The sequence below is a fragment of the Mobula birostris genome, chromosome 6 (assembly GCF_030028105.1).
Source record: "Mobula birostris isolate sMobBir1 chromosome 6, sMobBir1.hap1, whole genome shotgun sequence".
Taxonomy (NCBI): Eukaryota; Metazoa; Chordata; class Chondrichthyes; order Myliobatiformes; family Myliobatidae; genus Mobula; species Mobula birostris.
In genome coordinates, this window is record NC_092375.1 from 97,461,273 (window position 1) to 97,485,035 (window position 23,763).

The 23,763-nt window shown below is 43.6% G+C and overlaps 1 protein-coding gene across 5 annotated transcripts in view; it reads right to left on the reverse strand.

The window, feature by feature from the left end:
* Window positions 1-23,763, reverse strand: part of LOC140199215 (phosphorylase b kinase regulatory subunit alpha, liver isoform-like) — a 213,253-nt gene that overhangs the window by 168,127 nt on the left and 21,363 nt on the right. For all 5 annotated transcript variants that reach the window (XM_072260901.1, XM_072260902.1, XM_072260903.1 and 2 more), the window contains exons 5-6: window positions 22,328-22,496; window positions 10,495-10,577 (exon numbers count right to left, since the gene is read on the reverse strand). In XM_072260901.1, coding sequence (XP_072117002.1) covers window positions 10,495-10,577; window positions 22,328-22,496 — 252 coding nt within the window. The remainder of the gene's footprint in view (window positions 1-10,494; window positions 10,578-22,327; window positions 22,497-23,763) is intronic.

Genomic DNA, 23,763 nt, shown 5'->3' on the forward strand with positions numbered 1-23,763 from the left:
TGTGGAGCTGAAACTTGGTAACAAAAGAAAACTTTTGGCACATTGGCCTTCATAAATCAAAATATTGATTACAAGAGTTGGGATATTATATTGAAGTTGCGTAAGACATTGGTGAGGCCTAATTTACTTTACTTTATTGTCGCCAAACAATTGATACTAGAGCGTACAATCATCACAGCAATATTTGATTCTGCGCTTCACGCTCCTTGGAGTACAAATCGATAGTAAATATTAAAAATTTAAATTATAAATCATAGATAGAAAATAGAAAAGGGAAAGTAAGATAGTGCAAAAAAATCGAGAGGCAGGTCCAGATATTTGGAGGGTACGGCCCAGATCTGGTTCAGGATCCGGATGGAGTATTGTGTACAGCTGTGATCATCTACCTACAGGGAAGATGTCAGTAAGATTGACAGCCTGCAGAGAAAATTAACGTTGCCAGGATTTGAGGACCCAAGTGATATGGAGAGATTGAATAGCTAGGACTTTATTCCCTGGACCGTAGAAGAATGAGGGGAGATTTGACAGAGGTATACATAATTATGAGGGATAAAGATAGGATGCAAGCATGCTTTTTGAGGCTGGATGGAACTAGAAATAGAGGTGATGGGGTAAGGGTGAAAGGTGAAATGTTTAAAGGGGAACATCTTCATTCAGAGGATGGTGAGCGTGGAATGAAACTGCCAGTGGAAGTAGTGCATGCGGTTTGATTTCAACATTTAAGAGAAATTAGATATGTACATGGATGGGAGAAGTACGGAGAACCATGGTCTTGGTGGAAGTTGATGGGAATAGGCAGATTAATAGTTTGGCCCAGACTAGATAGGCTGAAGGGCCTGTTTCCTTGCTGAAGTATTCTATGACTCTACGCTGATCTCAGGGAAGACAAGTTTCTTGTCACAAGCACAAAGGTACAGGAGGAATGTAAAGCAGTATCATGGGCATATTGGTCCAGTCAACATTTTGCTGGCCTCTTCGGAAACAGCTCAATTTCTGTCTTTGATATCTCTTTTTTTCCCTTTCGATGTTCTTTTGAAGACCCTGACCTGGAGTTACACGCCAACTTCCGTTGTTTGCAGGAATGGGGCCCACTCTCACAACTGGCCGCTATTCGATATCCCAAGGACGCGGCCTAGAAGACTAGCGTGCCTTCTTGGGTTCCAGGATTTCATGGCTCTAGAAGCGTGAAGACTCGAGGTCGGTGCCTCTGCAGGGAATCGTATGTCGTGGGAGACGGAAGATCGAAAGCAGTGAGCTGGGTGCTGGCTGTGTGACCAGAGACCCGAGTTCTTTGGGCAGAGAGCTCGGAAAAAGCAATGAAACAGACTTTTAACACCATAAACCAGCAAGTTGTTTGCTATGTCTCCCCTCTCGCTGTGAAACGGGGACACCTCTTTTTCCCTTATTAGGGGGAGAGAGAGACAGAGAGAGCCTGTAGTAAGTCAAATACCAGGTGAATAAGTAGTCTTTGGGGTACTGCAAGTCTGTGTCTTATTTGATGCTTTGCTGCTTGTTTGAGTGCTCAGTGGTGGGTGCCGATGCTGTTTTTTTTGCTAGTGGGGGGGGGGGGATTGTTGCTTTGCTGCTGCTTACACATGGGAGGGGGGAACTGGGGGGGGACTTGAGGTTCTAACATTTAACTGTCATTCATTCTTTGGGGCACTCCTCTGTTTTCGTGGATGGTTGCGAAGAATAAGTAGTTCAGGATGTATATTGTAGACATTTCTCTGACATTAAATGTACCTTTGAAACAACAGACAGAGCTAGCAGCAGCAGCAGCAGCCCCACTTTGAAAGCCTAACACATGACAGCCAAGGCAAGCTCACGTAACAAACTCACACAGACAGTCTTGACTTTCAGGAACTTGGGACTTTGAGCAACAGCAGCAAGTTTAACAGAGGAAGGTCTTGGAGTTTATTTGAGTTTCACTCTACAGGAATTTAAGAGGCAAGTTTGCTACTTGTTAATTAATAGTTAATGGCTAATTTAACTAATTAACAGTAGCCAATAAAACGAAACTACAATCCAGTGGAGTGGCCATTTTAAGAATGGGGAGCTGAGGCTGTATAGGTATTGAGTGTGTTATGTACCCCTAGGGGTGATTTTTTTTTTTTTTTTTTTTATGGACTATACTTTGAAAAGAGAGAGTTGTTCAACACAAGCACCTTGTTTTATATATAGATATAGATATAGATAGATAGATATATATATATATATATAGAGAGAGAGAGAGAGAGAGAGAGAGAGAGAGAGAGATGGATGAAGACTGCTTTGAGATGGTGTTATGGTTTCTGTGCAGCATGTTTACACTTTTGCAAGGACATTGCCAGCTTCTGTGTTCTTACAGAGAGAAAAGGGAGGAGCTACTTGATGGACAGCTGGTGTTCAGCATGGTGAGATAAATAGGTCAGCTGATAGACTCACAGACACATGGTTTCGGACACTGGATTAGCTTTGTTGTGCCCACAGAAAGGTGGGTTTCCTGAGGATCGATCAGTGGTTCTCGCAGTATGGAAAAGGTGTGACCAGTGGGGAGTTATTAGTGTTCAACCGTTGCCTAGGTTGATAATTCCACCTCAGAAGAACGGTCTCCTTTATGGTCACATTCGGTGACTACTAAAGGATTTCAGAGGACAATGGGAAGATCGATGGCATCAGCTCACCTGAAAAACCAAACCCTCTCTCTCTCTCTCCCTCTCCATCACTACTCAACTAAATACCACGAACTGAACTGAACTTTACTCATCACTGTAAGACTGTATCCATTTACCCCTAGGCTTGAAGAAGCTTGGTTTTTATATATTTCCACAAAGATTATTCTTTGCTAACCTGTTTTCCATTTCTGCTGGTTCTTTAACCCACCACGGGGTACGTAACAAGTGAAAGGGTGGACCTTTAAAAATAAAAAATACTGTGATGAGCTACAGTTAAGTTTTATTTTACTGTTGGCCCTTGTACTTGATTCATTGTAGGTGGACTGGTAGTCAGGATAATTGAATGCTCCTCCTGCAAGATGTGGGAAATGGGGGAACCTCTGTGGGAAGTGCACCCAGCTGCAGCTCCTGACAGACTGGTCTCAACAAATGGAGTTGGTGTTGGTCATCAGAGTAGCTGAGAGCTTTATAGCTGAGACTTAGAGCTGGTCACACCCAAGGTACAGGTTTTAAAATAAATGAACAGCAGGAATAGTAAAGGAAATAGGCAGAAAATGCAGGATTCCCCAGTGGCCATTCCCCTCATTAGCAAGTATTCTTGTTAGATATTGCTCAGGGTGATGGTCTTTCAGGGGTGGCCATTCCCCTCACTAACATGTATTCTCATTGGATATCGCTAAGGGTGATGTTTCTTTGGGGGTGACCTTCCTCTCACTAACATGTATTCTCATTGAATATCGCTAAGGGTGATGGTCTTTCAGGGTTATCATTAGTCAGGTCTCTCTCTAAGACTCAGGGAGAAAGGGTGCAGTCAGAGTGAAAGTGAAGTGGGCAGACAGGAGATTCTGCTGCCTGCAAGAAAAATGCCAGTGTATGTTGCCTCCCAGGTGCTAGGGTCAAGGATGTCTCTGAGTGGCTGTAGAAAATTCTCGAAGGGGATAAGGTGAACAGCCAAAGGCAGCTGTAAACGTTGATACAAATGACAGATACAAGGGGTGAGTCCTACAGCATAAGTATAAACAATTGGAAAGAAATTAAGCAGCAAAATGTTGAGGGTAGTGATGCCACTTGCAAGCGAAGTCAGAGATAGAAAGTCAGCTGAATGAGCATGTGGCTGAGGAACTGGTGTAGGGATGGGTATTCTCGAACCATTGGGATCTCTTCTGGGGGTAGAGGTGACCTGCACAAGAGGGACAGGTTGCACTTGAACCAGACAGGGAAAGTGATAAAAGATGATAGAGGATAATTTAAACTAGATTGGCTGGGCCATGCCCTCTTGATGCTGCCATCAGGTAGGAGGTACAGCAGCCTGAAGTCGCAAACATCAAGGTTTAACTACCATCAATCTGACAACTGATCTGAGAAGTGTGAACTCCACATCGGTCTGTATTTTCTTTCTCTTTTAAAATGTGCACCACTATAATTATTTGTTTTGTTTGGCCTACGGATGAACAGTATAATCTGTGTAATTTGTTAACTTTTCATTGTTGGTCATGTTCTGTGCCACTGCAAAAAGGTAATTTTCATGGCATTTGTGCTCTTTGTGTATATGCCTTGAGACGACGATGAGCTCTTCACTGACTCTTGGTTTCTGAGGATACAGGACTGGTCTGACAAGAATAACAATGAGAATGAAGAGTTAATCTATCACGAACTTGAAGTATTCCTGGACTGAAAGGTCCAGCTTTTATTCAAGGGAAAAGAAACCGATCTGCAGACCAAATGGCAGATCTACAACAAACTCAAAAACAGTTTATTGCAGCAGGAGATGTGATGACACAGCCTGTATGTGAGCTTTCTAAGGAATTACTTTCAAAACTACACTCAGGTTTTTTCAGAACTAAATCAAGAATTTTGTAGAATAGGGTCAGTTTTGAGGTTTAGTGTGTGGGTAAGTTGGGGAATGCCTGAATAGAATTGGAGATTGTAAGAAAATTGGTTAAGTTTGTATAACTTGCGTGTCATATAAATTGGAAAGAGATAATGAAGGTGTCAATAATGGAGGTACAGTTTAAATGTCGACTGTACCTCTTCCTATAGATGCTGCCTGGCCTGCTGCATTCACCAGCAATTTTTAATGTGTGTTGCTTGAAATTCCAACATCTGCAGATTTCCTCGTGTTTACAGTTTAATATTTTGGGGAAGCATTTGTATCGAGTGGTGTAGCAGGGAGCTGGGGTAAAGATAAACACTCACAACCCGGACATCACAATAAATTAGAGCAGGGAGAATGGGAGAAATGTCTGTCTGGTGAAGTAGACAATATCCCATTGGAGGCAACCCTGCAGATAAGACACAGGTCAAATACTACAAAGATGTGGGTAACTGATGAAGTTGTAAAATCTGTTTATAACTATTATAACAGGAATACTACGAATTGCTGGAACATTTTCAGTGGAAGGGGAATATCTGAGTTCTGATACGAGTATTTCCCAGCATATACTGCTGCAGGGACTGAAACACAGCCTTGTTGAATAAACACCACTGCTGTACAAGAGATTTAATGTGTGCTGTCCTGATTTGAGGGCAACTGGGTCATGTGTGAAAGACAGATTCAGGCTGCAGGTAAAACACACAAATCCCTCCAACACATGCTGATTCAAAATTGTATCTTGAGACCAGAGGAGATCCCTGCTCAGTTACTAAAACTGGGCAGTGAAGTATTTCAGTCACAAGTTTGTGCAGATAAGATTTAGATAAGAACAGGCTTGGGTGAGGTACATACTGGTAAGCTGCTTCATTCTTCATCTGTTAGTACAATGTTAGAGCACTGAGGATGGCCCCAGCCCCAGGGGCTTCTGTGTTCTCTGTGTAAGATGTAGGAATTCTGGGAGACCTCCAGCTTCCCAAATAACCACATCTGCACCAGATACACCAAGCTGCAGCTCCTCAGAACGTGTTAAGGAACTGGAGCTGAAGCTCGACGACATTCCATTCACATGGTAGAATGAGGTGGTGATTGACAGGAGCTACAGGGAAGTAGTCACCACTAAGTTGCAGGAGGCAGGTACCTGGGTGACTGGCGGGAGAGAGGGAAAGAAAATGGACTGTCAGTACAGTGTCCTTGTGGCTGTTCCTCTCAATACTAAGTATTCCACTTGCAATACTGTTAGGGAACAACCCACAAGGGGAAGCCACAGTGACCAGGTCTTGGGCACTGTGGCTCAGAAGGGAGGGGAAAAGACTGCAGTAGTGATAGGGGATTCCATAGTTGGAGGAGCAGATGCGAGATTCTGTGGACACGATAGACACCCAGATGGTATGTTGCTTCCCAGGGGACAGCGTCAGGGATATCTCAGATCGGATCCACAGCATTCTAAATGGGGAGAATGACCAGCCAGAAGAGTTGGTACATATTGGCACCGATGACATGGATAGGAAAAAGGAGGTCCTGAAGAGAATTTAGTGAGTTGGGTAGAAGTCCTGAAAAGCAGGATGTCCATGGTGGTAATCTCTGGATTGCTGCCTCTGCCATGCACCAATGAGGGTTAGAGTAGGATGATTTGGCATGGCTGTGCAAGAGGCAGGGTTCAGATTTCTGGATCATTAGGATCTCTTCTGGGGAAGGTATGATCTGTACAAAATGGACAGATTACATCTGAACCTGAGGGGAACAAATATCCTAGTGGACGTTTGCTAGGACTGTTGTGAAGGGTTTAAACTAACTTGGCAGGGGGATGGGAAACTGAGTGATAGGGCTGAGGATGGGGTAGTTGGTATACAAGCAGAGGCAGTGTGTAGTGAGACTGAGGAAGGACAGCCAGATGGAAGGGCAAAATTAGTCAGTGGGATGGTTGCAGTGTAATGGGGAGAAAATCAAAAAGGATGATGAAGGTGTTGTATTTGAATGCACGCAGTATGTGGAATAAGGTAGATGATCTTGTAGCCCTGTTAGTGATTGGCAGATATGACGTAGTGGGCATCACTGAGTTGTGTCTGAAAGATTATAGCTCTGAGCTTGCCATACAAGGGTATGCATTGTATTGAAAGGACAGGTTGGTGGGCAGAGGGGGTAGCGTGGCTGTTCTAGTTTAAAAAATATATATATTTATATATAATCCTTAGAGGTGACATAGGATTGGAAGATGTAGAACTGTTGTGGGTAGAGTTAGGGAAATGCAAGGGTAAAAAGACCCTGTTGGAAGTTGTACACAGTTCTCCAAACAGCAACCAGCTTTTGGGCTACAACTTGCAATGGAAAATATAAAATGCATGTCAAAAGGGTAATTTTTACAATAACCATGGAGAATTTCAATATGCAAGTAGATTGGGGAAAAATCAGGTTGGTGCTGATTCTGGATACTAAGAGGGAATTTGCAGAATGTCCATGATGGATTTTTTTTGAGATCCTTGTGGTTAAGCCCACTAGGGGATCAGCTATTCTGGATTGGGTGTTGTGCAATGAACCAGAATTGATTAGGGAGCTTAAGGTAAAGGAACCTTTTTGGAGGCAGTGATCATAACATGATAGATTTCACCATGCAGTTTGAGAGGATAAGACAAGTCAAATTTATCAGTATTATCGTGGAGTAAGGGGACTTGGAGCAGCATGGGACAAAAGCCGGTCAAAGTTGATTAGAAGGGAACAATAGCAGGGATGATGCCAGAGCAGCAATGGCTGGAGTTTTTTTGGGAGCAATTCAGAAGGCACAAGGTGAATACATCCCAAAGAAGTAGTAATCTTCTAAAGACAGAATAACACAACCATGACTAACAAGGGAAGTCAATGTAAAAGCAAAAGAGAGGGCATATAATAGAGCAAAAATTAGTGGGAAGTGAGAGGATTGATGGCTATGTCCCTAAGTTTGCAAATGATATGAAGATGGGAGGAGGGGCAGGTAATGTTGAGTAAGCAGCAAGGCTGCAGAAGGACTTAAAGGTGGATGAGAGGCATTGATCGTGTGATGAGATGCTTTTTCCTAGGGCTGATAGAGGTGTACAGTATGTATGAGAAGCATTGATCATGTGGATAGTCAGGCTTTTTTCCAGGGCTGAAATGGCTAACACAAGAAGGCACAGTTTTAAGGTGCTTGGAAGTGGGTACAGAGGGGATGTCAGCAGTAAGTTTTTTTATGCAGAGAGTAATGAATGCGTGGAATGGGCTGCTGGTGATGGTGGTGGAGTCAGACACAATAGGGTCTTTTAAGAGACTCCTGGACAGGTACGTGGAGCTTAGAAAAATAGAGGGCTATGGGTAACCCTAGGTAATTTCTAAAGTACATGTTCGGCACAGCTTTGTGGGCCAAAGAGCCTGTATTGTGCTGTAGGTTTTCTGTTTCTATGACTTAGACCAATTCGGAGAATGGGCAAATAAGTGGCAAATGCAAGAGTGTCAGAAATTGCATAGTCTTTGGTAGAAGAAATAAAAGTATAGACTATCTACTAAATGGGGAGAAAATTCAAAAATTGGAGGTGCAAAGGGACTTGCTCGCAAGTCCTTGTGCAGGATTCCTACAGGTTAACTTGCAGGTTGAGTAGGCAGTGAAAAAGGCAAGTGTAAGTTTAGTATTCATTTTTGAGAGGACCAGAATATAAAAGCAAGGATGTGATGCTGAGGCTTTATTAGGCACTGGTGAGGCCTCACTTGGAGTACTGAGCAGTTTTGGGCCCCTTATCGAAGAAAGGATGTGCTGACATTGGACGGGGTTCAAAAGAGGTTCACAAAAATGATTCTGGGATTGAAGGCTTATGAGGTAATTGATGGCTCTGGGCCTGAGCTAACTCAAATTTAGAAGAATGAGGGGGGATATCATTGAAACCTATTGAATGTTGAAAGGCCTAGACAATGAACGTGGAGAGGATTCTTCCTATCGCGGGGGAGTTTACGACCAGCGGGTACAACCTCAATACAAGGGCATCCATTTAGAACAGAAATGAGGAGGAATTTCTTTCGGCAGAGGATGGTGAATCTATGGAATCTGTTGGTGTGGAGGACAGGTCATTGGGTTTATTTATTAATATACAACCTGGAACAGGCCTTTTCACCCAGCAGCACTCCCATCCCGCCCCGATTTAACCCTCGCCTAACCACAGGACAATTTACAATAACCAATTAACCTACCACCTGTACATCTTTGGGCTTGGGAAGAAACCCAATCCAGAGGTCATGGGGGGAATGCAGGCAGCCAGGGGAACTGAACCCTGGTCACCTGTACTGTAAAGCATTCCCAAGTTATGAACAGGTTCTGATTCTACAGACGTCCATAAGTCAATTGATCTTGAGTCTGCAAATACACAGTCAATGGATATTGTAAACATCCCCACAGTGTTGTAGTGAGCGGTGTTGATGAACTTGAAGCATCAATTAACATGAACATTTATTTGCTGGTTTTGATGGGCTTGAAGTAATCAGTGGATGATTCATTGCTTAGTAGAGCATCAGTAAAAGTGATTGTTTATCAGTTTCCAAAGCAACTCTCCTGCCCTCTCACAGTGAAACTGGCAGGCTTTTAAGAAAGACAATATTGCCTGGAGAAGTTGCATATAAACAGGTCCTTTTAACTGATTGGTTCACATCTGAATTTTATAATATGTGGGTTTATTTGTGGTAGAGGTGTTTGTAACCTGGAAACTTTGGTTTGCTCTCCTTTCTCCAAAGGAATAGTTTACACAGACCCTGAGCAGCGTATGCTCAGCCAAGAAAGCAAACTGTTTACTCAAGAGAAACACAGGAGCATCATCTCTGGGACCAATGTTGTTTGACCAAAAGTCTCGCATCCCCACCACCAGGTTCAAGAACAGCTACTTTCCTTCAGCCATCCAATTATCAGTACCTCACAAACAGCCTGCCTGGACCAACCACGAAGATGCCATGCCCAAGAAATCGTGCCAACACCTCTACTTCCTCAGAAGGTTTAAGAAATATGGCATTGTCCCTGTTAACTCACACCAACTTTCATAGATGCACGATTGAGGCAGTCCTATCCTGTTGCCTGGTTTGGCAACTGCTCTGCCCAAGACTGCAAGAAACTACACAGCTCTACCTCCCCTCGCTGGACTGTGACTACACTGCTTGCTGCTTTGGTAAAGCAGCTAACATAATCAAATACCCCACCCACTCTGGACACCCTCTCTTTCCCCCTCTTTCCTACTGAGCTGAAAGCATGTTGCAATGGATTCAACGACTGTTTCAACCCTGCTATTGTAAGACTATTGAACAGTCCCCTAGTACAATAAGATGGACTCTTGACCTCTCAATCTACCTCATTATGGCTTTGCACCTTGCTGTCTTCCCGCACTCTCTGTAACTGTAACACTGCATTCTGTATTTTATTGCTTTGCCCTTGTACTACCTCAATGTACTGATGTGATGAAATCTCCCACAGTTAAAGTAAAGTTCTTCACTGTACCTATGCACATGACAATAGTAAGCCAATTTACTATCCAGTTCTTGTAGATTTTCCAGTTGGACAGCAAATTGAACTGATGGACATCTGTAACAATGTTCACCACCCAGGTTCAGGATGTGTATGCAGATGCACGGATGCTTTTCCTGGATGAAGCAAATTCCAATTGCTCACCACTCTCGGTTAAAGAACCAGACCATCAGATTGTATGTCCTGCCATTCCTTCAACCTTCCAATGTGTTTACTGTAAAACTTCAACTTGCCTTTGACACTGACTCCTTCCACTGTGGCCCACTAGAAGTCAAGGAGCAGCAATCTTTTTGTCCCCTCAGCCCTGAGTCTGAGTGACCTGTGCACCATTCTACAACAAAGCACCCAGACGGCTTGCTGTACTCACTTCACATTGATTTTAATCAGCTGCCAGTGAGCCGGTTAGCTTGAATCAATTACCCTGGCTATTTTTGTTTCTCGTCTTAATCTCTGCAAATACTTACAGCAACTTTGTAAGCAGCCTCAATGTAAAATACAAGATTCTGTATAAACGACACTTCATCCAAGGTGAAAATGATGCGTAACCCTAGGGAGAACATAATATCAAATTACTATTAAGAAGAGAAAATCTGCAGATGCAGGAAATCCAAGTAACACACAAAATGCTGGAGGAACTCAGCAGACCAGACAGTATTTATAGAAAAAAGTACACCTGTCTTGCAAAGGGTCTCAGCCCAAAATGTCGACTGTACTTTCTTTCCATAAGACACTGCCTGGGCTGTTGCGTGTCTGTGATAAAGGGTCATTTTCAAATCTTTCAGGAACTGATTTTAAAGGTAATTCTATCCTGCACAACAAATCATCCCAGTGCTTTGATACAGAATGACATTTTCAGTGGTATTGACATTGAGATGATTTTCTTAGTCTAATCATTCATTCCTGATGTCTGGACACTGAATTAAGGTTCAGCCAAATTCCCTTTTAATAAAGCCACATTTTGCCAAATATAGAATGCTTCAGGAGGTAATTTTCAACTGTTTCACCACCCTAGTAATATGATGGGATCTGATGCCACTCACCCCAGGAACCCAGATAAGAGGGAGCTCAGTGAAACAGGGTGGGGGGAGGCAGAATCCCAGAAAGATGGAACCTTCAGACCCCAGGTGATGCCATCCTAAGATCTTAGCCTGATTTCAATCATCTGAAACATTTGTTTAAAGCATAAAATAATGCTCTCTCTGGGAGACTGAAGGTAGCTATGGTACTTGGACAAGTGCTGCAGCTTCCACTGGAACCACAGGTGAGAGTAGAAACCCTGAACCCATATGTTAGACATCTTTAGCAGTTGTGGGAGCCAGAGGAGATGGTGGAAGTTTGATCTGTTGAATTGTCCCACTTGGTGCAGTTTGATGCACCTGAGTTCTGTGCCTTCCTGCACTTCCGCTGCTAGGATGATCTAGAAGAGCAAAGCCACAGCAGTCGTGTTCTTGGCGCCTGGTCTGGCTTTATGGCTCAGGAGGGAGAAGAGCTAAGCAGTAACGATAGGGGATTCATTGGTTAGGGGAACAGATGGAGATTCTGTGGATGAGAAGGAGATTCGTGGATATAATGTCACCTCCCAAGTGGCAGGGTCAGAGACATCTCAGATCAAGTCCACAGCATTCTTGAGTGGAAGGGTAAGAAGCCGGAAGTTCTGGTCAATGTCGGAACCAATGGTATGCATCCTGCAAAGTGAGTTCTGGGAGTAAGCTGCTAAGATAAAGTACAGAACCTCCAGGGCTGTGATCTCAGGACAGCTACCCATACCATGTGCTAGTGGGGCCAGAAATGGGAAAAATTGTAGTTTCCCATGTGGCAAGAGATGAAGTCCTCCCTCCTGCACGTTTTTGGAACATTTCTTTCTCTTTTAGGGAAAGTGTACAGAAGGGATGGTTTGCACCTGAACTGGAAAGGGACTGATATCCTTGCGGGAAGGCTTGCTAGTGCTGCACGGAGTGGGGGTGAGGGGAGAGAAGAAAGGGTAATTCTGACGGTATCAGAAAGGATCTGGCAAATGTGTTAGGACAGGCTGCTTTCTGGCAAAGGTATATTTGGTAAGTAGGAGGCCTTCAAAAGTGAAACCTTGAGAGTATAGAGTTTGTTCCTGTCAGAATAAAAGGCAAGGATAACAGGTTGAGAGAACCTTGTTTTTTGAGAGAGTCTCTGGAGCTCAGCAGGTATGTGCAGGAAGGAACAAATGAGATGCTTGAGTAGAAGAAATGCAAGAGGACAGTTGAGAAGAAAATCAGGGGGCTAAAAGAAGGCACAAGGTTGCCCTAGCAGACAAGGTGAAAGGAGAAGCCCAAGAGATTCTATAGATGTGTTAAGAGCAAAAGGATTGCAAGGGACAAAATTGGTCCTCCAGAATATCAGAATGGTAATCTATATGTGGAGCTAAGAGATGGGGGGAGATCTTAAAGAGAATTTTTACATCTGTATTTACTCAGGAGACAGACAGTCTATAGCAGTGAGTAAAAGCTGCAGAAGCCAAGGTCTCTATGCAGATTAGAGGAGGAGGTGTTTGCTGCCTTGAGTAATTAGGGTGGGTAAATCCCACCCCCCCAGGCTTGACAGGATGTTTCCTCGGTCCCTGTGGAAAGCTAGTGGAGAAATTACTGGGGCCCAAGCAGAGATATTTAAAAATCCTTAACCACTGGTCAGGTGCTGGAGACTGGGAAGACAGCTAATGTTTTTCCATTGTTTCAGAAAAGCTGTAAGAACCAGCCAGGAAATTATAAGCCAGTGAGCCTGATATCAGCGGTGGGAAAGGTACTGGAAGGTATTCTAAGGCTCTGGACGGACTGATTAAGGATAGTCGGCATAGCTTTGTGCATGCTAGCTCATGTCTAGCCAATCTTAGAGTTTTTCAAGGAAGTTATTAGGAAAGTTGATGAAGGCAAATCAGTAGATGTTGTCTACATGGACATTAGCGAGGCCTTTGACAAGGTCCCACGTGGGAGGCTCATCAAGAAGGTTGTCACTTGGCATTCAGGAGGAGGTAGTAAATTGGATTAGACATTGGCTTTGTGGGAGAAACCAGAGTGGTTATAGATGACTGTTTTTCTGACTGGAGGCCTGTGACTAGTAGTGTACTGCAAGGATCAGTGCTAGGTCTGTTTGTCATCTATATCAACAGTCTGGATAATGTGATAAACTGAATCAGCAAATTTGTGGATGACAATAAGATTAGGGGGTATAGTGGGCAGTGAGGGAAAACTATCAAGCTTGCAGTGGGATCTGGCTCAGCAGGAAAAATGGGCTGAAAAATGGCAGATGAAGTTTCATGTCGACAAGCGGGAGGTCTTGCACTTTAGGAGGACAAACCAAGGTATGACTTGCACAGTGAGTGGTAAGGCTCTGAGGAGTGGTAGAACAGAAAACTGGGAATACAGATCCATAATGCCTTGAATGTGGGATCACAGGTAGATAAGGTTGTAAAGAAAGCTTCTGGTGTGCTGGCCTTCATAAATCAAAATATTGAGTATAGGAGTTGGGATGTTATGTTGGTTGTATAAGATGTTGGTGAGGCCCAATTTGCACATATCTACCTACAAGATGGATATGAATAAGACTCAAGTAGTGCAGAAAAAATTTACAAGGATGTTGTCAGTCTTGAGGACCTAAGCTATAGGGAAAGGTTGAATAGGTTGGGACATTATTCCCTAGAGTCTAGAAGATCGAGAGGAGATTTGATAGAGGTATACAAAATTGAAGGCTATTGATGGAGTAAATGCAAGTAAGCTTTTTCCACTAAGGCTGGGTGAGACTAGAACCAGAGGTCGTGTGTTGAGGGTGAAAGGTGAAATGGTTAAGGGGACCATGAGGGTGGAGGGAGTGTGGAATGAGCTGCCAGCAGAAGTGCTGGATGCAGGTTTGATTTCAACATTTGGATAGGTACATGGATGGGAAGGGTATGGCAGGCTATGATCTGGTTGATGGGACTAGGCAGAATAATAGTTGAGCATAGATTGGAAGGGATGAATGGTCTGCTATGCTGACGTGTTGCTGAACTCCATGACCTTCTCATCTCAATTACGCAGTTGCTTCTGAGAGAGGTAGTGTTGATCACCTCTCCATCCTCCTCACCCACTGCAAGTTCAGACTTCAACTGTGAATCAGCCTTTCTCCCTCAACATTAATTAATAGTTGGGACCCTTTCCCACACTGTTTAACTGCTCTTGAGTGTTCTGGAGACACAAGTGACTGCAGATGTTGGAATGTGGAGCAACAAACAACTAGAGAAATTCAGCTGGTTGAGCAGAATCTGTGGGAGAAAGGAATTCCTCTCCTCAGCTCCTTTCTCACCTCTACCATCCTCCACTTTACGCTGGCCATCTTGTGTCTCCACTCTGGCCTGGCACAGGACTTTGATTCCAAGGAAATGGAACAAAACTCCATTTCCCTCCCCCAGCTCCACCCCACAGATCCTTTACAACCTGCAGAGTTCCTTCAGCAGGTTGTTTGTTGCACCAGTCTTCCTTATGGTGACTCTTATTTTTTTTTTTTTTACTTTGAGGAATCACTCAGAATGTATTCAATGACTTTTACTTTACCTAATCCTCATAATCCAACAGTAACCTTAACAGCTCAGTAGATCACCTATATTACTTTGAGAGATAGAGGCCCTTAGAGTTATTGAGGTTGAGAAGGAAAATGAGGTGTGTAGTGGGGATTGGCAACAAGGATCAAATGAGTGCTTGAGTACAAGAGAGCTATCAGGAGGGCATGAAGTTACTCTGTCAGACAAGGAGAAGGAGAATCCCAAGGTTGTCTATAGATGTACTGAGAGCAATAGGACAGCAAGGGATAAAATTGATCCTCTTAAATGGCTATGCTAATCTTCATGCATGGAATCAAAATAAATGTGGAAGATCTTAATGGATTTTTTTGCATCTGTATTTACTCAGGAGACAGACCCAAATTTGACAGAACTGGGGCAAAACAGCAGTGGGTCATGGACCCTATACAGATTACAGAAGAGGAGGTACCTGCTATCTTAAAGCAAATTAGGATGGATAAATCTCCAGGGCCTGACAAGGTGCTCCCTTGGACCCTGTGAGAGGTTGGTGCAGAAATTACAGGAGCCCTAGAATAAATATTTAAAACGTCCTTGGCCATGGTGATGTGCCAGCAGATTGAAGGATAAATATTTTTAGAGCCTTAAAACAGAAGACTAAGACAAGAATTTGTAGGCTGGTGAGCCTGACTTCAGTACTGAGTAAGTTATTGAAAGTTATTCTAATAGTTCATGGGTGTATAAGTATTTGTATAGACAGGGGCTGATTTGGGTGGGAGTTCCCAGCCTTTCTTGTGCCAACACCATTAAGCAGTGGGTCCGTGGACCCCAGATTGGCAACCCCTGGATTGGGGATAGTGAATATGGTTTTGTGCACGGTAGGTCATGCCTAACCAATTTTAGAGTTTTGCAAGGAGGTTACCAGGAAAGCTGAAGGAAAGCCAGCAGATGTTGTCTACATGGACTTTAGCAGGCATTTGACAAAGTTGGTCAAGAAGGTTCAGTCACTTGGCATTCAGGAAGCGATAACAATTGGATTTGACATTAGCTTCATGGGAAAAGAGTGGCAGGAGATGGCTGCCTCTGACTGGAGGCCTGTGACTAATGGTGTGCTGCAGAGATCAATGCTGGGTCCACTGTTAGTTATCTATATCAATGATCTGGATGATGTAGTAAACAGTTTCAGCAAATTTGTGGATGATACCAAGAATGGGGGTGTGGTCTTCTTTGCTGTGCACTATCAAAACTTGCAGTGGGATCTGGGCAGGGTGGAGAAATGGCAGATAGAATTTAATGCAAACAAGTGTGAAGTGTTGCATTTGGGGAGGACCAACCAGAGCATGTTTTGTACACTGAGGGAGGGTACTGAGGAGTGCAGTAGAAAAGGTGATCTGGGAATACAGATCCATAATTCCTTGAATGTAGCATCATGGGTGGATGTTTGGAAAGAGCTTCTGGCACATTAGTCTTCCTAAATCAAAGGACTGAGTGCACGAGTTGGAATGTTTTGTTGAGGATGTTTTGACATTGGTGAGGCCTAATTTGGAATATTTAGTGCAGTTTTGGTCACCTACAGGAAAGATTGAAAGAATGCAGAAAATTTACAAAGATATTGCTGGGGGATTAAGTTGTAGGGAAAGACTGAACAGGTTCGGACTTTATTCCCTGGAGCTAAAGAAAATGAGAGGAGATTTGATAGGGGTATACAAAAAATAGAAGGATAGATGGGATAAATACACCGTCTTTTTCTGAGGTTCAGTGAGACTAGAACCAGAGATGGGTTGAGGGTAAAACGCAAAGGACGTTTCACTTGAGATCATCTTCACTCTAGGGTGATGAGTGTTGAATGAGTTGCCAGTGGAAGTGATGAATATGGGTTTGATTTCAATGTTTGGACAAGTACATAGATGGTGGGTTATCATCCAGGTGCAGGTCTCTGTATTGCTCTGATTATCTGTGACAATATGAACAGTTTCCAATTAGCTTTGTTAAGTCATTGGATGGCAACCATTGTTTTGGTTGATGGGAAAGATAGCAATGTATTATGTCCATCAGGAAGAATCTTCCCAGAATACTTTCATTGGCCAACATCACCACTTCTGGTTAAGGGAGCAAATTTGCTTTTGGATTCTCTACATTATTACACTGATCTCATTTTTCAAAATTGCCACACTTTAGTTGGATTTTGCTTTGTGTTCAGGTTGTGATAGATGATAAATGCAGCTCTTTTTTTTAACCTTCTTTCAGTGAGTTCATGATGTTGCCTGGAGAAAACATTGGCCACACTTCAGGAACAACTCCCCTTGTGTAAACATCCATTGTAATCTACTACAGTATGCATGGAAATGCACAATACACACCATGCTGAGGAATCTGGGGTGGGGGGGTGGAGGAAAATTAATATTTGGCATTTGAACTGAGACCCTTCATTGGAACTGGGAAGGAAGGGGACAAATCAGAATAAGAGTGGGGGGGGGGCGAGAAGCAAAAGCTGGCAGGTAAGAGGAGGAAGGCAGGAAAGTTGGAGTGTCGAGGAAGTGATGTGGGAAAAGGGAAGGGCAGAAGGGGGAATCTAAGAAGAAAGTAGACCACGAAATAAAGGGAAGGGAGTGAGGAACCAGAGGCAAGAAAGTGAAGGTGATGGGACATATCCTGAGGTCAGGGAAGAGGAAAGAGAACAAGGAGAAGGGAAATCCAAGATGGTGGGGGAGGAGGAGAAGAACACAGGACACTGATAACTACAAGTTGGAGGAATTGATGTTTCATTTGTTTATTTGAGATGTCCTTCCTGCTCTTCACGTGTGAATGATGTATCAGTTTGGAGACTACCAAGATAGCCACACTGAAGGCATGAGACGTTGCTCCTCCAGTCTGCACATGGTTTCAAGATGGCAGTGCAGGAGGGTATGGACAGACTGGGACTGGGAAGTGAAATTAAAACGCTTGGCCACCAGGAGATCCTGTCTGGGATTGGGAAGTGGAATTAAAATGGTTGGCCACCAGGAGATCCTGGTTGTTGCAGTGAATGGACAGAAAGTGCACAATGAAGCAATTCCATAATCTGTGTCATATCTCCAATGTAGAAGAGGCTGCAGCAGGAAATAGTGTGGGTTTTTTTTGTAAGATGCTCTCATCAGATTTACACATTACTTCAGTTAAAATCATTCCAATTATCATTAGGAACAGGAGTTCTATTTGTATTGTCACACAAATTTGCAAAGAACTATTCTCCTCTCCTATCAAATTCCTCTTTCTCCAGCCCTTTACCTTTCCCACCCACCTGGCTTCTAACTGGTCCTCCTTCCCTCTCCCTCCCCTACCTTTTTGGCATCTTCCTCCTTTCTTTCTAGAATGCCAACTGTTTATTCACCTCCATAGCTGCTGCCTGCCCTGCTGAGTTCCTGCTGTGTTGCAAGGAAATGTAGCTGTTGTCCTATTGAGCTATTTAAGGTTACTGTCTATTGGCCACTTAGGGTAAAAACAGAAGCTGAATGCATTCTGCTGCATGAAGTTATAAATAGTCAAGAGAAGACCAATGAGATGATAGCACACACAAATTGATTTAGCCTGCAGGTTATTCAATCACTACATCCAAATGAGCTGTATACTCATTCACTCTTAGTCATTGAAAGATAGACTGTTGAATCTGCACCAACAATCCTACCAACCAGTGAACCCTCCCTACATTCCCATCAACTTTAACAGAGGGAGATTATGCTGCAACTGTGCAGGGTACTGGTGATGCCCCATCTCAAGTACTGCATGCAGTTCTGGTCTCCTTGCGTAAGGAAAGATGTACTGTCTTTGGAGGCAGTCAGAGACTATTCAACAGGTTGATTCCAGAGGGGTTTTAGACTGTGAGGAGATTGAGTTGCTTGAGTCTGCAATTCAGAAGAATGAGAAGATCTTGTAGAAACAGAACATTTTCAAAGGGACAGATAAGATGCAGGCAGGAAAGCGGCTTCCTCTGGTCAGCAAAACTACAGTAGAACCAGGGAACATAACCTCAAGATATTGGGGAATACATCTGCCTTGGAGTTGAGGACAAACTGCTTTTCCCAGAGTAGCAAATTTGTGGTATTCTCTGCTCGGAAGCAGTAGAGGTTCCCCTTAATATATTTAAGCCACAGTTAAGTAGTTTTTGCATAGCAGGAGAATGAATCCAAAACTGGCATGTTGTGAAATTTGTTTTGTGGTAGCAGTATATTGCAATATATAATTTAAAACTATTAATTACAATAAGAAATGCATAACAATTAAGTAATAAGTGGTAAAAAGAGCAAAAAGTGGTGAGTTAGTTTTTGGGTTCATTGCTCATTCAGAAATCTGATAGCAGAGGGTAAGAAACTGTTCATGAACAGAGTGCATCTCCTCAGGCTTTTGTCTGTACCACCTCCTTGATGATAGCAATGAGAACAGGGCAGATCCTGGGTGATGGGGGTCCTTAATGATGGTTGCCATATTTTTTTTTGAGGCATTGCATTTTGAAGGTGTCCTGCATGCTGTGGAGGTTAGTGTCAATCGAGCTGGCTGAGTTTTCAACTTGCTGCAACTTTTTCCAGTCTTGTGCAGTGGCACCCCACCATGCCAGACAGTGATACAACCGGTTAGAATGCTCTCCACTGTACACCTATACATATTTGTGAGTCTTTGGTGGCATCCCAAGTCTCCTCAAACTCCTAATGAAACATTGCTGCTGTCATGCCTTTAGAATTGAATCGTGTGTTGCATCCAGGATAGATCTTCAGGGATGTTGACACACGGGAACTTGAAACTGCTCAACCTTTCCACTGCTGACCCCTTCACAAGGACTGGTGTGGGTCCCCTTGCCTTTCCTGAAGGTCACAGTTAATTCCTTGATCTTACAGACATTGAATGCAACACCACTCAACGAGCTGATCTCTCATTCCTGTTTGCTGCCTCGTCACCATCTGAAATTCTGCCAACAATAATTGTCATCATCAAATTTGTAGATGTGGTTTGAGCTGTGCCTTAGCCACAGTCGTGTGTACAGAGGGCAGAGCAGTGGGCTAAGCTTGCATCCTTCAGGTGTGCTGGTGTTGATTGTCAGCAAGGAGGAAATGTTAATTCTGATCTGGTCTCCCAATGAGGAAGTCAAAGATCCAGGTACAGGTTTCCCCCGCTATCCCAAGGTACAGCATCTCTATGAAACCGTTCGTAAGCCAAAATGGCGTCAAGCGAAGAAGCAATTACCATTAATTTATAGGGAAAAATTTTTTGAGTGTTCCCAGACCCAAAAAATAACCTACCAAATCATACCAAATAGCACATAAAACCTAAAATAACACTAACATATAGTAAAGGCAGGAATGATATGATAAATACACAGCCTAGATAAAGTAGAAATGTATGTACGGTGCAGTTTCACTTAACAGAATCGGGAAGATTGAGCCAAAAGCGATTTGTAGAAAAAAAATTGGTACAAACACGCATGCGCACACCTGCCCGTGCAAGGCTTTATGGTCATGATAGTCTTTCTCGGGGTAAACACAAGTTTAAAGCAGGGTGCCTTTTTTTGTAAAAGCGAAAATCCTCTTCTGGTTAGCGAAAGCAGGTACTAATGTAGGTCTTTCATAAAAGTGAACCTTCGGAAAGTGGGCGACACCTATACAGAGGCGCAGGTTTTACAGCTTGTTGATTAGAACTGAGGGTAGGATCATGTTGGACATGGAACTGTAATCAATAAACAGCAGCCTGTCAAAGGTATTGCTGTTGCCCAGGTGATCGAAGGCCAAGTGCAGAGCCGGTGAGATTGCATCTGCTGTAAACCTATTATAGTAATAAGCAAATTGCAATGGGACAAGGTCCTTGCTTAGGCAGGAGTTGATTCTAGTCATGACCAACCTCTCAAAGCACTTCATCAGAGTAGATGTGAGTGAAACTGGCCAATAACTGAGGCAGCTTGTGCTACTCTTCTTGGGCACTGGTATGATTGACGCCCTTTTGAAGCAGGTGTTAACCTCAGTGAGATTGAAGATGTCCTTGAACACTCCCACCAGTTGGTTGCTACAGGTTTTCAGAACCCTGCCAGGTACACCATCAGAGCTTGATGCTTTGCAAGGGTTCACCCTCTTAATAGATGTTCTAATGTGATCTCTGAGATGGAGGTCACAGGGTCACCAGAGGCTGCAGGGATTTGCACAGGTGCAGTTTTGTTCTCCCTTTCAAAGCGTGTAGGAAAGGTGTTGAGCTCATCTGGGAGTGAAGCATCTCAGCCATCCATGATCTTTTTAAGATGTGTCAGTGATCTTGGAAGATGGCTTTGTGGTCAAGGTTGTTGATGATACGAAGGTAGGTAGAGGCGCAGGTAGTGTTGAGGAAGCAGAGAGGTTCCAGAAGGACTTGAACAGATTAGAAAAATGGGCAAAGAGGTGATAGATGGTAAGTGTCAGGAAGAAAGTGTCATGCACTTCAGTACAAGATATGAAAGGGTAGACTATTTTGTAAATGGACAGAAAATTCAGAAATCTGAGGTGCAAAAGGACTTGCTGAATTCCCTAAAGATTAATTTGCAGGTAGAGTTGGTGGTGCGGAAGGCAAATACTATGTTAGCATTCACTTTGAGAGGATTAGAATACAAAAGTAAAGATGTAATGCTAAGGCTTTAAGGTACTACTGAGGCTACACTTGGTGTATTGTGAGCAGTTTTGACCCCCTTACCTAAGAAGGAATGTGCTTACATTGGAGAGGGTTCAAAGGAGAGGCACGAAAATAATTCCAGGGATGAAAGGCTTATCATATGAGGAGCATTTGATGGCTCTGGGCCTGTACTCACTGGAATTCAGAAGAATGGTGGGGGGGGGGGTGGATTTTGAATCTTGAAAGGCCTCAATGAGGTAGATTTGGAAAGAATGGGAGAGTCTAAGATCAGGAGACACTTTCATAATAGAGGGACATCCATTTAGAATGGAGATGAGGAATTTCTTTAGCCAGAGTGGTGAATCTGAATGTTATTGCCACAGGTGGCTGTGGAAGCCAAGTCTTTATGTATATTTAAGGCAGAAGTTGATAGATTCTTGAAGGGATATGGGGAGAAGGCAGAAATATGGATCAGCCATGATGAGATAACAGAGCAGACTTGAAGGGCCAAATGGCCTAATTCTGTTCCTATATCTTGCAGCCAAGTGATTGGACTTTCCAAAGTGAGTGTAGTTGGTTAAGGGTTATGAGGAACAGGCAGGTAGGCAAAGCCAAGTCCACAGCCTGGTCAGACATGATCTTGCTAAATGGTGGAGGGGGCTTCATGGGCCAGAACATCTATTCCTGATTACGATTTTATAAGAATATGCAAACTCCAGACAGTGTCTGAAGTTGGAATCAAACCCTAGTCTCTGGTGCTATGAATCATTAGCTCTACCCTCTGCCAAACCCGAAGAATGCTCAACAAGAACCTGTTCTAGATAGTTATGCCTTATCTGGGAAGTGCCATACAAGAACTAAAGATGCTTCACAACATCTGCTGGAAGAACCTAGGGGGTAAGCAGTTTGCTATCTCACCTCTCCACTCTCCCAATGCGGGACTTCAGCCTGAAATGTCAACAACTTCTTTCCTGCCACCAACACTTCCCAACTTGCTGAGTTCTTCCAGTGGATTGTGTGCTTCAGATTCCAGCATCCACAATCCTATGTCAACAAAGAATCCTTGATGCTGAGATTTAGTATCATTAAAGTGGTTTAGCCAGCAGGCTGCTAGCAATTGTACAACTGTTTTAAACATTGTATTAAAAACAACCTCTGAAATAAAGTGGGGCTGTTCTCACCCGATGCAGTCATCTGTGCCAGAAAGAGCAGGTAGAGGGAGGTAGCGTCCACTTGAAGGTGGCCCCATTCATTGTCACCGACCACTGTCGCACACGTGGCTGTATTGTACTTGGCATGGAGAGAGTCCTTCGTGCTCTGGCTCTGTTTAAACTTTTCAACTTTCTCCACCTAGGATTCAAGGAAGTTGCAGCTTTGATTAGAAACAGACAGCAGATGCTGGAACCTGCAGCAAAACAAAAGGAGGAACTCGGCAAGTCAGGCAGCATCTGTGGAGGAAGATGAACAGTTGGCGCTTCAGTCAAGACCCTTCAAGGCAAAAGATGGAAAGGAAATGGCTAGTATGAGAGGTAGAGGGAAGGGATAAGGCAGGAACTTGCATTTGGGAGGTGCATGATGATTAGATGGAGGGGGGGAGAGGAAAGTGGGAATAGGCTGGGAGATAGGGATGATAGAGCTGGGCCTGCTGCAGGCTTTGTATCTGAGTGATCTGTGACATTTACTCCACTGTGCAGAACTGAGGTTGTGGGGTTGCTCCAGGCTTTGTGTCTGAATCAAAATTGTGTTTCTTATCACTGCCACACGTTGTGAAATTTGTTAATTTGGCAGCAGCAGCTGTACAATGCATCACATGATGTAGAAAAAGTGTATATATGTAGATTAAAGTAGTGCAATAACAGAAATATTTTTTTAAAGTGAGATAGTGTTCATGGGTTCAATGTCCATTTAGTAATCATATGGCAGAGGGGAAGAAGCTGTTCCTGAATCACTGAGTGTGCCTCTGTACCTCCTGCTGGTAACAATGAGAAGAGGGCGTGCCCTGGGTGATGGATGTTGCCTGAGGCACCACTCCTTGAAGGTGCCTTGGATACTACGGAGGCTGGTACTCAAGATGGAGCGAACTACATTTACAACCCTCTGCAGCTTCTTCCGGTCCTGTGAAGTAGCCCCCCTCACCCATGCCAGACACTGATGCAGCCTGTCAGAATGCCTTTCATGGTACATCTATAGAGGTTTTGTGTTTTAAGTGACAAACTAAATCTCTTCAAACTGCTAATGAAATGTAGCCTCTGTCTTGCCGCCTTTATAGCTGCATCGAAATGCAAGGACCAGGTTAGATCCTCAGATCTTGACACCCAGGAACTTGAAAACGCTCTCTCTCTCTCCACTTCAGATCCCTCTGAAGATTGGTTCATGTTCCCTTATCTTGCCCTTCCCGAAGTCCACAATCAGCTCTTTGGTCTGACTGACATTGAGTGCAAGGTTGTTGCTGTGACAGCACTTAACCAGCTGGTATATCTGGCTCCTGAACACCCTCTCGTCTCCATCTGAGATTCTACCAACAACCAGGACTCACTTTTGTTCTAAATACTATTTGCTTCTTTGTACTGTTTGCACAATTTGTTTTATCTCTCTGCACATTGGCCTTTTTTAAATA